This window comes from Culex quinquefasciatus, chromosome 2 (genome assembly GCF_015732765.1).
Source record: "Culex quinquefasciatus strain JHB chromosome 2, VPISU_Cqui_1.0_pri_paternal, whole genome shotgun sequence".
Lineage (NCBI taxonomy): Eukaryota > Metazoa > Arthropoda > Insecta > Diptera > Culicidae > Culex > Culex quinquefasciatus.
Genome location: NC_051862.1, coordinates 62,252,794 through 62,268,693, shown reverse-complemented (window position 1 = coordinate 62,268,693; position 15,900 = coordinate 62,252,794). Strand labels below are relative to the sequence as shown.

General features: G+C 33.0%; 1 protein-coding gene across 1 annotated transcript in view; it reads left to right on the top strand.

Annotated features, from left to right (window-relative positions):
* Nucleotides 1–15,900, top strand: part of LOC6048428 — a 214,801-nt gene that overhangs the window by 40,671 nt on the left and 158,230 nt on the right. The window contains exon 3 of the mRNA XM_038251526.1: nt 2,581–2,790. Coding sequence (XP_038107454.1) covers nt 2,581–2,790 — 210 coding nt within the window. The remainder of the gene's footprint in view (nt 1–2,580; nt 2,791–15,900) is intronic.

Below are 15,900 nucleotides of genomic sequence, written 5' to 3'. Positions count from 1 at the left end.
AACTTTGCCGAAGACACCAAATCGATCAAAAAAATCCTTCAAAAGATACAGATTTTTGAATTTTCATGCATCATTTTTGTATGGACAGCTGCCAAATTTGTATGGAAAATTATATGGACAAACTTATGATGCAAAATGGCTTCTTTGGGCATACCGAAGGCACCAAAAAAGTTTCAGTCGGATTAAAAAACTTAACACATGGATGTTTGACATAAAATTCTATTCCAAATGCGTTCTTTGGGATTGCAAAAAATGTTGTAAGCAACTCGTTGCAAAACTTGATTTTTTCAGCACTCGTCGTATTTATCTAACTCGGTAAACCTCGTTGGATAAAAAAAAATCTTATTTTTGCAACTTGTTTCATAAACTACTATTATGCAACCGATGGATTAAATCTTGATTATATTTATATGTATTGAACTCAATCATTGTTTAAAAAAGGTCATTGTCTAGTATTTTATTCAGCTGCTCTTGAGAATATTAATAAAAAATTAAGAATATAAAAAAAGATTTCTAGATCTTTACGACATTGCACAAAATTATGCTTTAAGACATTTCAAATAGATTTTTTTCTTCGAAGAACTCTTGCCAAATCCATTGTAAGAATATCCTATTACTTCACCCAAGTAACATTTTTTTTCCAGGAGTACTACAAGAGCTCTTCAAGATAGCTACAGCATAGCAGTTTGGACCGCGGTAGGATAAAATTCTCTTCAAAACTTCTTCAGGAGTTTGGAAGAGTACTTGAAGAGAGTTTTATCCTACCGCGGTCCAAACTGCTATGCTGTAGCTATCTTGAAGAGCTCTTGTAGAACTCCTGGAAAAAAATGTTACTTGGGCAATGAACTATAGTACAAATCATAGTTAAAAAAAACTCCAAAAGTCTATTAGGTTATAAGAAATACGAAACTACTTATAAAATAAATTGAATTGAACAGAAAAAAAGTTTTTTTTTTGGCTTAAAATGAGCAATTCTTAAAGAAATGATGTTTATAAAGTAGTTTGAAGTTATTAAATCAAACATCTAAACCAAAATTAAGCTACTGAATAAAAAATCACACTTCAGCATGCATTCATAAATATTAAATCATTTCTTCATTTGTCTGTTACTTTAAAGAAAGCCTATTTCTTATGACAAAATGAAGGTTGGTCAAGCAAGTAAAAACAACATTCAGGGATTTAAATGAAATTTTACAGCCAAGCAAATAACTATCCCCAGTACCTTCAAGTAAATAATATTTTTTTTTTGATTTTCGAGATTTTATTAATATGTTTTAGGGGACCAAAACCCGCAACTTTTGAGCCATAATCAAAATGTTTCCGCCGAGTCATAAATAAAAAAAAATAGTGATTTTTGGAAAAATAGTTTAAAAAAATTGTGATTTTTGGACATAAACTTTGAAAAATATTAGCAACGGCCTAAATTTGAACTTGCAATCGAAAAGTACTCTACAGATTTTTTTAAAAAGTGCCTCGTTTTCAAGGTATAGCCACCGAAAGTTTGATTTTATTGAAATATTTGCAAGTTTTCGATTTTTAAAAATAGTGACCAAAACCAAGATTTGCCGAAATATCGTCAGTAAAAATATTGAGGAATAACTCTGACGGCATTTAACTTTATTCCTTCGTGTGATTTTCGAAATATGCAATACAATTACTAAAAAAGCTTCAATAAAGAAAAAAACATAGCATTTGTTTGTAACGTTTGAAAAAACTTTAAAAAAATATGAGGATTTAGTAGAAATAAAGTATAACCTATTTATTTGACAATGTTATATTTATTTCAATGATAAGTTGTCAAGTTTCATCAACTTAAAAAATACATTCTAAACGCAACACCAAATCAACGCTGATAGTGATGCAAACAGCAACATTTCGACGGATCGGATAACTTTCCCATCGAACGCACACCCACAGCTCGCGTACAGATCTATTTAATCCAGTGTTGTTCAACAAGCAAACTAACATAACTATTTTGTGGAGCACAATCTTCGATACCTGCTAAAGAGTATCCACCGAGTGCTCGGCGAGTGCGATTAAAGCGATTACTTTCCATTAGCGACCAAAAGTGTTTGGAGGCAGAAAAAAATAAGCCGCCGAGAGGTTCATTGCTCAACGTAAGTTTTGTTTTTTTTTGCATCACTTGCAGTTGGAGAAGACACGGTAGACGGTCTTGTCCAACGTCGTCGCTTCGTTTGATTTATCGCTGGCTGTTTTATGCAAAGTACAACATCATCGAACAAGCTTTCTTCTTCTGGTCCAGTGGGCGACTGGCTGGTTATGCTGTGTATCAATGAGGGTATCAAAGGGTGTAATGCACACCCTGATGGGGATATTGAACGGAGCAGTTACCCTATTTTGAGCACACTAAATGGGTTTCAATAGCTTGTAGATAACCTGAGATTGATATCTTAATTGCTGAATGAGAATGGATCCGAGAAAATGCAGCAACCGCAATGTCTTAAACGAGATCAATATCCGTCATCCTTCATTCACTGCTTTGACTTACTAAATTCATGGAATCTTGTTTGGTTTTAACATATTCTAATCAATTGAATTACTATTTCCGCATCCTCCCAGATCCCGGGCGGCCACGTCGGAAGACTCCGGCGCCCCGCGCAGCAACTACGATGAGGCGTTCGATAACGATCTGCAGTTTACCGATCTGGACGACGACTCCAGCCTGTACGGGTCGCAGTACTCGTTCTGCAACTGCAGCTACTGCGAGGAGGAAGCCGACCGTAACCACTTCGACAACGTGCGCGGCAACCGGTTCTCCTTCTGCGACAGGTAAGTCGAAAAAGCTTCGCGCCACGCCACACCGAACCGGTTGGTTTGTGGTGAAAGCTTTGCGGTGGTTAAGCAGCTTTTTCTGAATTATGCTATGTGGGGAAATTCGCTTGGAAAGCGTCGATCAACGCGGTAAGCCGAAAAAGCTCGTGATGATCGTGTAGGTTTTGTACGATCATTTTCGATGTTGAGCTGAAAAGCTTGTTATGACTTGGTTTTGTAAACACAAAGAGCTTTTCAACGAATCTAAATCTTCTTGGATTTATGCAACGAACGATATTAAAAGCTTAAATAGTGTTTGAACTTTTTCAGTTCGTCCAAATAGCTTTACCTATATTTCAGCTTTTCGTTTTTCTTTTAATATTTATTATTATTATTAGTTTTATTAAAGACACTTTACCACTGCAATTTTTAAAATTAATGTTCATTTGAAAATGTTTGCATTAAAATATATTACAGGCGTTTATGTTTAGCTTTTTGTTCAATTTGTTTTGAAAAAAATGTGTGTCTTATGACATTGGTTTCCAACTTATCAATAATTTTTTAACAAGCCATAAATTATGTTAAGCACTAGCGTTCAAGGGATGGAGCAAGACGGGAAAGCCACCTTACTATTCTCTTAAATTTGTTCTAAATTTGGTAAGGGTATGTCCATAAATGACGATATTTTCAAATAGCCTTAATTACTGAATTGAGAAAAGATTATTATTAATTGATAAAGTGAATATGTTTTTTTGTCTTCCTCAGGTACATTGAGATTCAAATTTTATTTTAATAACTAAGGTGTTTCTTATGGTATGTTTAATGAATTAAAATAGAACTTAGTAATTCGTTATTTTAAAATTTGGGATCTTCTCTTCTTTGTTTGCAAATGGTTGCAAAGCAAATAAAGTCATTTAATTTTTAGTATTTATATTTATTCTATAATAAAACTACGAATTAATCCACCTAAAGGTCTGAAAATTCCGTTCTTTAAAATGAAAGTTAAGAAAACTGAACATTGTTGTATTTAAAGTATTGTTTTTTTTAACCCGTTCTGTAACCCTATGTGGGCCATTCTGTGCCAACTAACACGTAATCACGTAATCGGAAAAAAGTTGCTCTGATCCCTCTTAAATTTTCATGAAATTTGCTCCAAAGGGGTAGTCTCTAATCACGAATCCGTGATCCATTCTTCGAAATCTCATGCAAATCTCATGACGGTAGGTACCCATTTTTTTTTATTTTTACTATGACACATATTCAATGATTTGTAGTTCGAAACCGTGCGAAAATTGATGTCAAAGGGATTTTGTTTGTAAAATTGGACTCTCAATTTGACGCCTTGTTTTCATAAAAAATAGTTTAAAAATTGCTGGCATTTCCCGTTACTCAACTGTCAAAAATTGAGGAACATGTCATGTAATGGGAAATTTTATGTACTTTTCGAATCTGCAATAACCAAAAATGGGTAATTTTTCATTTAGATATATTATATTTTCTTATAAAATTTCGCGTTACTTTTTACATAACAGGGTTACTTATAAGATCCACAGATTCACATTTGAAATTATAAGAATATGTTGATTACTATCAACTAGCGGTGGGCAAAATCGCTCTTTTTTAGGAGCCGCTCATTTTCGTTCGCTCATTAAAAAGAGCCGCTCTTTTGAACGGCTCTTTCGCTCTTTTTCAAAATTTGGATGAAAAGGTTTTTTTAAGAATCGTGTGATTTTATAAGTTATTTCACATTGGACTTTTATAAATTATTTGATAAAAAAAAATTAAACTGAGAACGAGAAAATGCCCTTGAAAACCATAGGTCTTGGTGGTCTTCATGTCAAGATTTCTACTCGAACCTAAACATTCGAGTAATAGAATGGCATCCAAACTTAAATCTAGCATGCCGGAAAAATTGCTTGTAAATTTAAAATTGTATTAATTTCTACATGAATTGAAATAATGCTAATATTTTATTTGGTGAAAATATTCTGTGAACTTTTTCCACATTCTGATTGAATCGATAAAATATTCAGTATTCAGTATTCAGTACATTTTTGGTAAGATTTTAACGAATCATTTACTTTTGGGATTAATTTTTATAAGCATTGACATTTTTGAAATTGCATTTCCAATTCTCAAAAACAAATTTAATACTATTTTTTTTTTTTGAAAATTCAATAAATTATATTTATATCAAAAATCATGCCATCTTGAAACGGTTCTTTCAAAAGATCGGAGATTAAAAAAGAATCGCGGTTCTTTTTTTGTGAGCCACGGTTCGTTCGCTCTTTTCAGTGAACCGGCTCTTTGAGCGGCTCGCTCTTTTTTTGCCCACCTCTACTATCAACCTTTTGGAAAAAATAACATATTTGAAAGACATTATAATTTGAGAATTAACAAAAAGAAATTTCTTATGGTATTTTTAATTAGATGTATTTTGTAATTTACTGTTTAAAGTTTCGATAGTAACTCGGGACTTCGCCTTATCAAAAAGATACCATATAGTTATGTAACATACATGTTGAAAAAGGCATTCCAAAATATATTTTCTTAACTATTCTCTAAAATTTACAAATTTTGTATTCAAACTAAAAAAAACTGATATCTTTTGGACACTAAAATTCCACAAATGAAAGCTTTTTAAATTATTTAGTATTATGTACAATAGAAAAAACTGCAGAAATGGTTTACAGAAGGGCGCACTTATCATTCGTAAATATGCATTTGCTTTAAACTCAATAGCTTTGAAAATTTGTCTTGTTTTAGTTCAACTTTCAAATAAGTACTTGAAAAGTAACATAACATAAGGTTCATAAAAAGAAATATGTATCTGTTTTACAGTGTTATTTTCAGCACAACTTTTAAAATACTTCATTTTTATTTCCAAAAATCCAATGAATTAAATCAGAATTGATCTGTTTTGATTTTTTTCACATAAAATAATAATTATAATATGGAAATCAACAAAAAAAAACTAAAATATAAATAAACAAAATTAAATGATAACGGTCATACAATAAATGATAAAATAATTGCATTATCACACAACAGGCGCCTAAACGAATAATTGCTAGCTGACACCTGCTGTCAACAGCAATTTCGCCAACATCTTAATTCACTTGCGCGAAATCGGTACCTGCCATATCGTTGGACCACCTGATGGTTAATATTCATTTTTTCATATTCCTTCCTGATGCTGCAACTATACACACACACTCACTCTTCACGACACGAAAGCCAGACAAAACAAAACAGAGCAATTCCAGCCCAAAACAGGAATTTTTTTGGTACTTTTTTCTCGACCCTCTCCGATTTTAATGAAACTTCGTAGACATGTTATCCTACGCTTATATAAGCCATTTTTGTGTATATGGAGCCAGTTACCCTCGATTATGACATTTGAGAAGGGTGTAAGTGTTTTAAATATTGTTGTATTTCATAATTTAAATATTTCTGTATCTCGAAGCCGTTGCATCGTATCAAAAAGTGGTCAAAGACAAACTTGTAGGAAATTTGACGGGCTTTCCGAAAAAAATACACTGAAAGAAAAAAAACACGCCTCTTCTATGAGATTTATTAATTTTTAAATTTAAATGTCTAATTTGAAGGTGAGCCCACGATTTTTTTTCGTTCAAAATTTTTGTGAAAATTGCCTAAGATGTTACAAAAAGGCTCACGAAAAATGCAGAATGGAGCAACTCACCTAAAAAAATACAAAAATCATTTACTGAAACTGTTTTTTTGAAAAGTGCTCTAAACGTCAAAATTTTCAAAATCCGAATACGGGAATCGATTTCCCAGACAATTTTACATAAATGTCTCCATATTGACCATTGTCCTAAGTTCAATCCTTGTGAAGTTACAGCGATTTTAAAAATTAAAATGTTGAAAAAATAGGTTTTTTGATGGTTTTTGACAATTTCTATATGACAGACTTGAATTTTCAGTCTCGAAAATATTTTTACCGGAAAGCTCGTCCAATTTCCCATAAGTTTGTCTTTGACCACATTTTAATTGGATGTATGGGTTTACAGATATAAGCTAATTTACTATCCAGGTTACTATACTACACTGAAAAAATATTATGTTTTCAGTTATGAGCAATGTAATTAACCTATATCTGTTAGCCCATACATGCAATTGAGCACTTTTCAAAAAAACAGTTTCAGTAAACGATTTTTGTATTTTTTTAGGTGAGTTGCTCTATCCTGCATTTTTCGTGAGTCTTTTTGTAACATCTTAGGCTATTTTCATAAAAATTTTGAACGAAAAAAAATCGTGGGCTCACCTTCAAATTTGACTTTTAAACTTAAAAATTAAAAAATCTCATAGAAGTGGCGTGTTTTTTTCTTTCAGTGTATTTTTTTCGGAAAGCCCGTCAAATTTCCTACAAGTTTGTCTTTGACCACTTTTTGTTACGATGCAACGGCTTCGAGATACAGCAATATTTAAATTACGAAATACAAAAATATTTAAAACACTTACGCCCAGCGCCGTACCTAGGGGTTGGCGCAGTTGGCGACCGCCAAGGGCGCCAGCCCTTGGGGGGCGCCGAAATCGATGGTTGTACAAAATTTTCATGTCAGTTATAACATCCTCATTAGGTATTTGAAACAGAAAGGGCGCCAAATTATAAAGTAGAACTACAAATAACTGGATAATTTAATTTAAAATTAGAAAAAAATAATTTAGGGGTGCCAAAATCAATTTTTTGAATATTTTTACCGAAGTGTTTTTGAAAATTCATACTTAATGCTAAATTTATGTTTTTTTATCATAGAAGGGGCGCTCAAGTAGCAGAAAGTTCAAGGAGTTCTAGAAGAGCTTTCCAAAATAATTACAGAATTAAAGTTTCGATCGTTTTATAATAAATTCTAAGTAATACCCTCCAGACTAAAAATTTGTGCAACTATATGTTATTTTCATGTTAATTTGGCTGTGAATCACAATCAGCCAAATTGTGAAAAAATTATGGTCATATTTTGAGCTTCTTTGAAATAGGAATTCTTTTGAAATTTTGACATCCTCGAGTTAAAAAAAAAACCTTTGAAATATTTTCATCACTAGTTCCCCTTTTATAAGTAATTTGGGCATTGAAATTTGCCTACGCTTTTTCAAAATACTAGAGTTTTGAAATAGGAAAACTGTTGTAAATTTTCACCAATAAGACCAACATTATTTTTTCAAGAAAAAAATGTTTTTCAGAGCAAACAAGGTGTTCTGAACATTACTTTTTCAGTTCTAGATTAACCGGTGTTGTTTATTTTTTAAGTCTAAAAACCTTTGGAATGAGAAACTATTCAAACTTTTTTTCAGCTAAAAGCAAAAAAAAATCTCAAGGTTTGAAAACATTCATATTGCTTTGTGCAAAAAATAATTAACCATAGAATATTAATTTAATTTTAAGAATTAAAAATTAATAAAAAAAAATACCGAAGAAAAAAATTAATTAAAAAAAAATCAATTATGAAAAATATTCTCAAGCATAGTATGGGCGAATCAATAAAAAAATTATTAAAAATTTCTTATCTTCATATTATTTACCAAATATAACGCTCTTACCATTATCATTTAAATAAGTTTCATCATGAATTGCGCTGAATTTTCAATGATCTTTAATTGATTTGATTATTATTTTATAAATCCGGGAATGTTCTTTGCTTATACATTCAAATTAATACTAGATCAGATCTAATTATGCAGGGCTTAGAAAATATCAAATTTGCCAACAAGTTATGGAAAAATTTATCATGATTGAGCATTCAATTCTGTGCATTTATCTGAAAGAATCTATGACATTTCCCCGAAACCCACATTCCCGAAAAGATATTTCCCCGAATGCCACATCTCCGAAAAGACACTTTCCCGAAATGTCATTTGCCCGAAAATCATTTCCCCGAACAATCCATTTCCCCGAATTGCCACATCCCCGAATGGCGACTTCCCCTAAAAACCATTTTCCCGAATGGCCACTTCCCCTAATTTTCCACATCCCCGAAAATCATTTTCCCGAATGACCATATCCCCGAACGGCCATTTCCCCGAACGCCACTTCCCCGAACCCGGTCAGGCGGGTATGCCCGTTGCCCAGAACCGCGCGCGCGGTTCTGGACAACAGGTATACCCGCCTGACCGGGTTCGGGGAAGTGGCGATCAATGAAGTATTATGTTCACAATTGAACGTTCAAAAAATTCCGTAACACGGCCATCGACCCCCCCCCCTCCCCCCCTACTGCGTTACGTAATAAAAGAACGCTTCCTTGATCATTATCTTGATTATATATTGCTTATTAGATCCTTATTAGATAATACACTACAGACTCACACTTACACTTACAAACTTCCAATACATTTTATATATTACGCATTCAACCATTTTCATTGAAATTCCTCTAACCCCCATTCCGAAGAAAAAAAACGAAGTTGACTTTATAGCTGTCGGCCACCATTGCTAGTACCAACCACTAGTGTCTTCCTTTTTATCTACAAGGACTTCGCCGCCCTGGGCTCCTAAGTGTATGAAAGTATGGCACGGAGCGACGGCGCCGAATACCCATATTTACACAAAGAATTTTTAGAGCCCCCATTCCGAACCTCCCAAAATATTCCGTTCACTTTTAAAAGTCGCATGGGTTCCCTGCACTTTTGCCACTAGTGAACAACAAAAACATCCCCTCCCAAATCCCCACGGGACTGTATGGGCGTAGCCTTGGAGCACAGTGTGGAAATTAACGTTCTCAGAGATGTTTGGTTGTACCGGGCAACAATCAAACTGTCTAAGAATATTGAATTGACCATTGTGGCACCCCCTACAGCGTGGTGCAGACCCGTTATGCTATGCTATGCTGCTATGCTATGCTAATTGAACGTTCAAAAAATTCCGAGTTTTTACGAGCGTTTTATTCCAGCTTCACTTAAATTTTGAATATTTTCCAAGTCTGTGGAGTTAAAGGATTCCGGATTCTGAGATTTAGTTACTCCAACTGCCTTTCAAAAAGACCTGACTCCGCCGAATCCAACAAAAACTCCGACTATGACAAATGATGTAGAGAAGGAGAACATCTTGAGCAGAGTACATATTTCTAATGACCAAATCTAAATAGTTGCGTGCCGCTTAATACATTTGCCTATTTTTCTCATTTCGTCACAGTCGAGCTCAATGCCTCATCTTTTGACCTACATAGATACCCAAAATTCGATTTCAATTCTGAGATATTCAATAAAAACCGAAAAATGTCGTCTTGTGCTAACTTGAAACACTCTGAAAATTGCTATAAGTGCGACAACTGGCCAAAGAGGCTTCAGATCAGAATGCGTTTGACACACGTACATGCTCGACTACCGTTAACGTTTGAAATTATAACTCGGGACCTTAGCAACCAAATTCAAACAAATTTCAGAACAATGCACAGAATGGTCAACCAAATAAAACGTGTTTGTTATTGTTTACATAGCGTGCTCTATTTTTCGTTTATTCAAGGTCAAACACTAACACGCGTTTTTCTCGGAACGTCAAAAAGCGACAAACGACAAGATAGCACGACAGCGTCGATTTGATACATTGATCATTTCGCTTTTTTTGCATTTAGTTGAAAATTAAAATACAGTCCAGACTCGGTTATACAAAGGCCTTGTCAAAAGTTCACTTCGGATAATAACCCCTAAACTACTTTAAAGTGATTAAGTAATTTTAAATCCAAAATGGCGGTGATTAAATATTTAAAAAAATGCATTTTGTAATTCAATAATCAACTATTTAGATTTAACTAAAAAGTTAAAAAAAAAATCTAGAACAAACTGATTCCTGCGTTTCGAGTCGTCGCTTAAAGATATCGTTGCTGTGCAATCCTTACCACGTGGATACCGTTTTGGAAAATTGTGCTTTGCGGAAAATTGCACATACAAAAAAAATCTTTTTTATTGAACGTGGATGATCTCAAAACCCCGCTTTCTTGAAGTTTCCGCGTGGTTTATGAATGGCCTTCTACGGTTATTTGTTTTTTCTTTTTTTTCATATTTAAAAACACACGTAGGAGAATTTAATATAAAGGTCATACTTTTGTAAAAATATCCCTAAAAAACAATTTAGTTTATATCTAAGTTAATATCATTCGGGAAAATGGAACTTTCGGGGAAATATCCATTCGGGTATATGTAAATTCGGGAAAACGACAGTTCGGTAAAATGGTCATTCAGGTAAATGACATTCGGGGATATGGAATTTTCGGGAAAATGATTTTCGGGGATGTGGAAATTTCGGGAAAATGATTTTCGGGGATGTGGAAATTTCGGGAAAATGATTTTCGGGGAAATGGAACTTTCGGGGAAATGATTTTCGGGAATGTGGAATTTTCGGGGAAATGATTTTCGGGGATATGGGATTCGGGAAAGTGGGATTCGGGAATAAGGGATAAAACCCTTAATTCCTACAATAAATTTTCAGTAAAAAAAAAACAAAAAAAAAACTGTGTTTCTAAATTTATCCATATTAAAGTCTCCAATAGAAATTTTAAAATCAAAACTCATTGAAGCAATCATTGAAAAATAACATCAATTTATCAAAATGCTTGTAAATTTGGGAGGGGCGCAAAATTGATGCTTCGCCAAGGGTGCCATGGACCCAAGGTACGGCTCTGCTTACGCCCTTCTCAAATGTCATAATCGAGGTTAACTGGCTCCATATACACAAAAATGGCTTATATAAGCGTAGGATAACATGTCTACGAAGTTTCATTAAAATCGGAGAGGGTCGGGTACAACCGATTCCCTATTTGACATGGAATTGCTCAACAAAGTCTCGAAGCGGCTTTATCGGGATGACGCGATCAGCTGACAGCTCCGTCGGCTACCGTTTCGTTCGTGAGGTGGAGGCTGCAACATGCGATGGCAATGTCAAGGGAGGAATTCAATTTAACCCTTTGGTACGATGCATGCAACGCCAACACACACACAAACATACAAACTGGGTACTGGAACAGGCAATTAAAGAGTGCGAAGAGTTTTCGTCGCTTGCTGCCCTTTTTCGGTTGATGTCTTTTGATTTTTCTTCTTCTGGTGTGAAGAGCGCCATTGCCGTGGTTGGGTTGGATGCTGCTGCATGGTCTCTTAAGATATGCCGGGAAATGCCGTGCTTAGTTGTAACACCATCGCTTAACGGCTTGTTTTTAATGTGCTAAAGGTTAATATTTCCTTCTTTATCGCTGTGCTATGGTACTCTTGGAAATATGAGACTAAGTACATTGTATGTAACTCACCAGAGTGAGTGTATGATTGTTTATTTTACAAATATAAAAATATACTTTTGATAATTTTGTTTTCGAAGATATCAACATTTTTGAATATTTTTTTTGTTGAAAACGCAAAAAATCCAATTTTAACTATTACTCCATTGCCTGTTCAATTTTTGGGAATGCGTTTGATCAACATTCTATCACCGCCATTTTGGCAACCATATTGGAAATTTGCAAATCACTTTCAAGCAAGTTTTTTGAGCTCAAATCTTATTTTTATCATTCATTCCTAGCCATGAACATGTTTCAAAATTCTTTTAATTCTCCTATTTTTTTTTACAATGGATTGTGGCATTAGACGAATAGTATAACTTAAGATTAAAATTGAAAAAAAATCAACACAGTGAAAACATTGGAGGGTTTAAAAATTTCATGTATGTATGTATGTATGTATGATCTCCATACCCGCAGGCAACTTGGTCCCGAAACATATGTGAGCGCTAGGTGAACAATTCGATCATCTTTTACTCCATAATCTGTACACCCACGTGCATAAGTTTGAAAAGCTTCAATCTTGAGTTGCTCCTATTCTCCGTCCGTAGTCCCTCCTAGATGTTCCTGTCAGACAGCTCCATGCGCTTGTACCTGTTGACCAGCTTCTACTGGGCCTCCTCAAGGGTCGAGACGATCTTGGACCAGAACTTGAAGGCTATCGGCATCCGGCAGAAAGTTGCTCCAAACGCGAACTTAAAAAATCTCCATCCGGCGCAGACGAAGTACTTTTCTTTTCTTCCAACGGACGCGCACCGGGTTCCGCATTATTCACAAACCGTCCGGAAAACTATGTTTTTACTCAAACAGATAGAAAAAAACCCAAAAACTTCAAAAAAGTGACACGAGCAGAAATATTTGCGTCCGACCTGCCACGCAACCTACTTCGATCAAACTCCATTGGAGGGTTTAAAAATTTCATGGTCGAATATTACTTCTTTTTGGTGTAAAATTACCTCAATTACCTCAAAATTACCTCATCAAAAGATTGAAATTATCACATTTTCGAAACAAAGTTAAAAAAATTCTGACAATGTAATATTACCATATTTTTATAAACTATGTTACAAGATCTACTCAGAAATGGTTCCATTTAGATTTCGACAAAACTGAACCTGCCATGAGCAAATATGTTTTTGTCCAGCCAAGTTTGTAAACGCCAAACATATTTTCGTATCACTTTTGAAAAGGAATAAAATCCTAAATTAATTTTATTTTATACCAGGTTCAGGAGGTAAATTTGAGGAATTTGTCTAATCTTTGGTAGAGAAATATTTTCTGAATTTATAATTAATATTAAAAATCCAAATTTTGCCTAAAAAAATTAATAATTGCTAAATATGGTTCAAATGGTCCTTGAATTGTTTTTTCGATGAAAGTGGATATTTTTAATTGATTTTTATAAAAAAAAATTACATAAATCTATTACATATTTTTTAAGTTTTTTCCCCTCTACTACGGTGACATTGCCTTGAAAAATGGGGAAAAATTTACAAATTTTATAATTTTTGTAATTGCACTTTTTCAACATAAATTGAGATAAAATTGCAATATAACGAAGCAATATTAAACCATAAAACATTTTTTTTCCAAATAAAACCTTTCCCAATAAGTTCTGGTAAACCAAATTAATTTTTTCACTGAAATTCAGTTAATTTTGATTGAATTTTCATCATCTGAAATTTTAGTAAACAATAAAGCAATTATAATTTTACTGCATATCAGTAATTTCAGATGATTTCCTGACATTTCAGTAAAAAATTAAAATTCAGCAAAAAAATGTTTGTCAATTTTGCTTAAAAAATCAGTTAGGCCAGTGGTTCTCAACCTTTTTCGTTGCATTCCCCCCTTGGCATATTTGAAAGACCTTCATTCCCCCCTCCCTCATTTTTAACTATTTTTTTGGTAAAATTGAATAAATAACATAAATTTGTATTTAACAATTAATAATAAAAGATTGATGTTTTAAAATCATGAGTAAACGAATCATACAAAAAAATTGAATTTGTGATTGCGAAATAAACTGAACTACTTTTGTTCTTCTTAATTTATTTGATTTAATCAAAAATAATAGAAAAAGTGTTGTTAAAAAAAAAATAAAGACATAGGAAATTGAAAAAAAGCTGACCGCAAAAAAAGATATGAACTCTTTTGTCTTTAGGAATAAAAAAGTCTTTGTTAATGATAGAAAGAGCACAACAACAAAAACATAAAAACATTATTTAAACAATTTGTTTGATTTAATCAAACGTAATTGAAAAAGTTTTGTTTTAAGAAATAAACAAAGGGATTTAATCAAAAAGCTAAACGCAAAAAAAGAAATTAATTTTTATAAATTTAGGAATAAAAAAGAGCAAAAAAAAGTAATGAGCACAACACAAAACACATATAAAAATGTATTTTTAAGCCTGACAGAATTAAATCTTACATAAAGTTTTGTGAAGATATTATTTTTTTAATATTTATTTTCAATTTAAGAACTGTTTATCAACAAAAATTTAAACTTTCAGTTTTATTATTAAAAGAAATTTTGTTTTATAATTCAGCATAAACCTCACCGAAATGCTAAATGAAAATCAAATCAAACAGTGACAAATAATATTTCCAATGTATTTTAAAGAGCAGCTGAGATTGAAACGACTGCAAAAACACAAATTAATGAAAATGATCATGATGGACAAACTGCAAAAATAATCCAGATTTTTAAAAATAAATCTATTTCAAATATTTTTAAGAACTGATCAAAATTTTCTGATTCATGTGAAAACATTAAGGATCACTAAGAAAGTATCAGAAATTGATTTAATTTTTGAAAACACGTTAAAGACATTGGATTTCTTTTGCATCCTCATTCCCCCCAAGAATGTCCAAATTCCCCCCCCCCAGGGGGGAATTCCTCACCGGTTGAGAAACACTGAGTTAGGCCGTTGCAAATATTTTTGAAGTTTATGTCCCTCGACTCTGACTAAAGTCGAGGGGGGGGGGGGCAAAAAAATAAAAAAAAGTTTTAAAAATTTAATTATCGAGTTATGGTTTCAACATTTGAATGAAAAAAGTGTTTAAAAATGCATTTTACACCTGCCCAGTTGTTTTGCATCATCATTTGTTTCCAAAATACCTAAATATTGACGAAAATTTATTTTTTTGCAAAAAAAAAGTTTTTGTGGTACATTGGAATTTCATTAAAAAATTAAAATATTTTTAATCCAGCCCAAACATGCTTAATATGATTATCAATGCAGAAAAATGCGTTTAAGATTATTTTAAGCTGATTTGACTTCTATTTTCATTAAAATTTTGAAGATTTTTGAATAAATATTTTTTTTACCCTCTGAATTTTCGGACCAATTTTGAAGGGGGGCGAAAATATTTGCAACGGCCTTATTTTCTTTTATCAGTTCATTTGCTGAAGATTCAGCAATCGTTGCTAGTTTTTCAGTTATCAAAATAAGAATTTCCGCGATGACCAAAAATGAATATTTTTATTCAGAGCATTTTTTTTCTTTCTGTTTTGTGTTACTAATTTGCAAAAAAAAAAATATAAAAGTTGAAATTGCAAGCCATGATATTAACCTTTGAATGAAAAAAAGTGTTCTGGTCTAACCGAAACCAACTTCAAAAAAGGCAAAATATTAGGCTGCAACATTGCTTAAAATGCTGTCCCAATTCTTCCCATGTGTCCCGATTCGCCCCAGATGACGGTATTGTTCATCGGAATTTCACCAAATTTTAAATATTCTAAAATTGATCCCAAACATGCTTAATATGATTCTAATCACAGAAAATTTGCATTTCAAATTGTTTTAATTAGTTGTCTATTTCTAATACAATTTTAAAGTATTTTTTT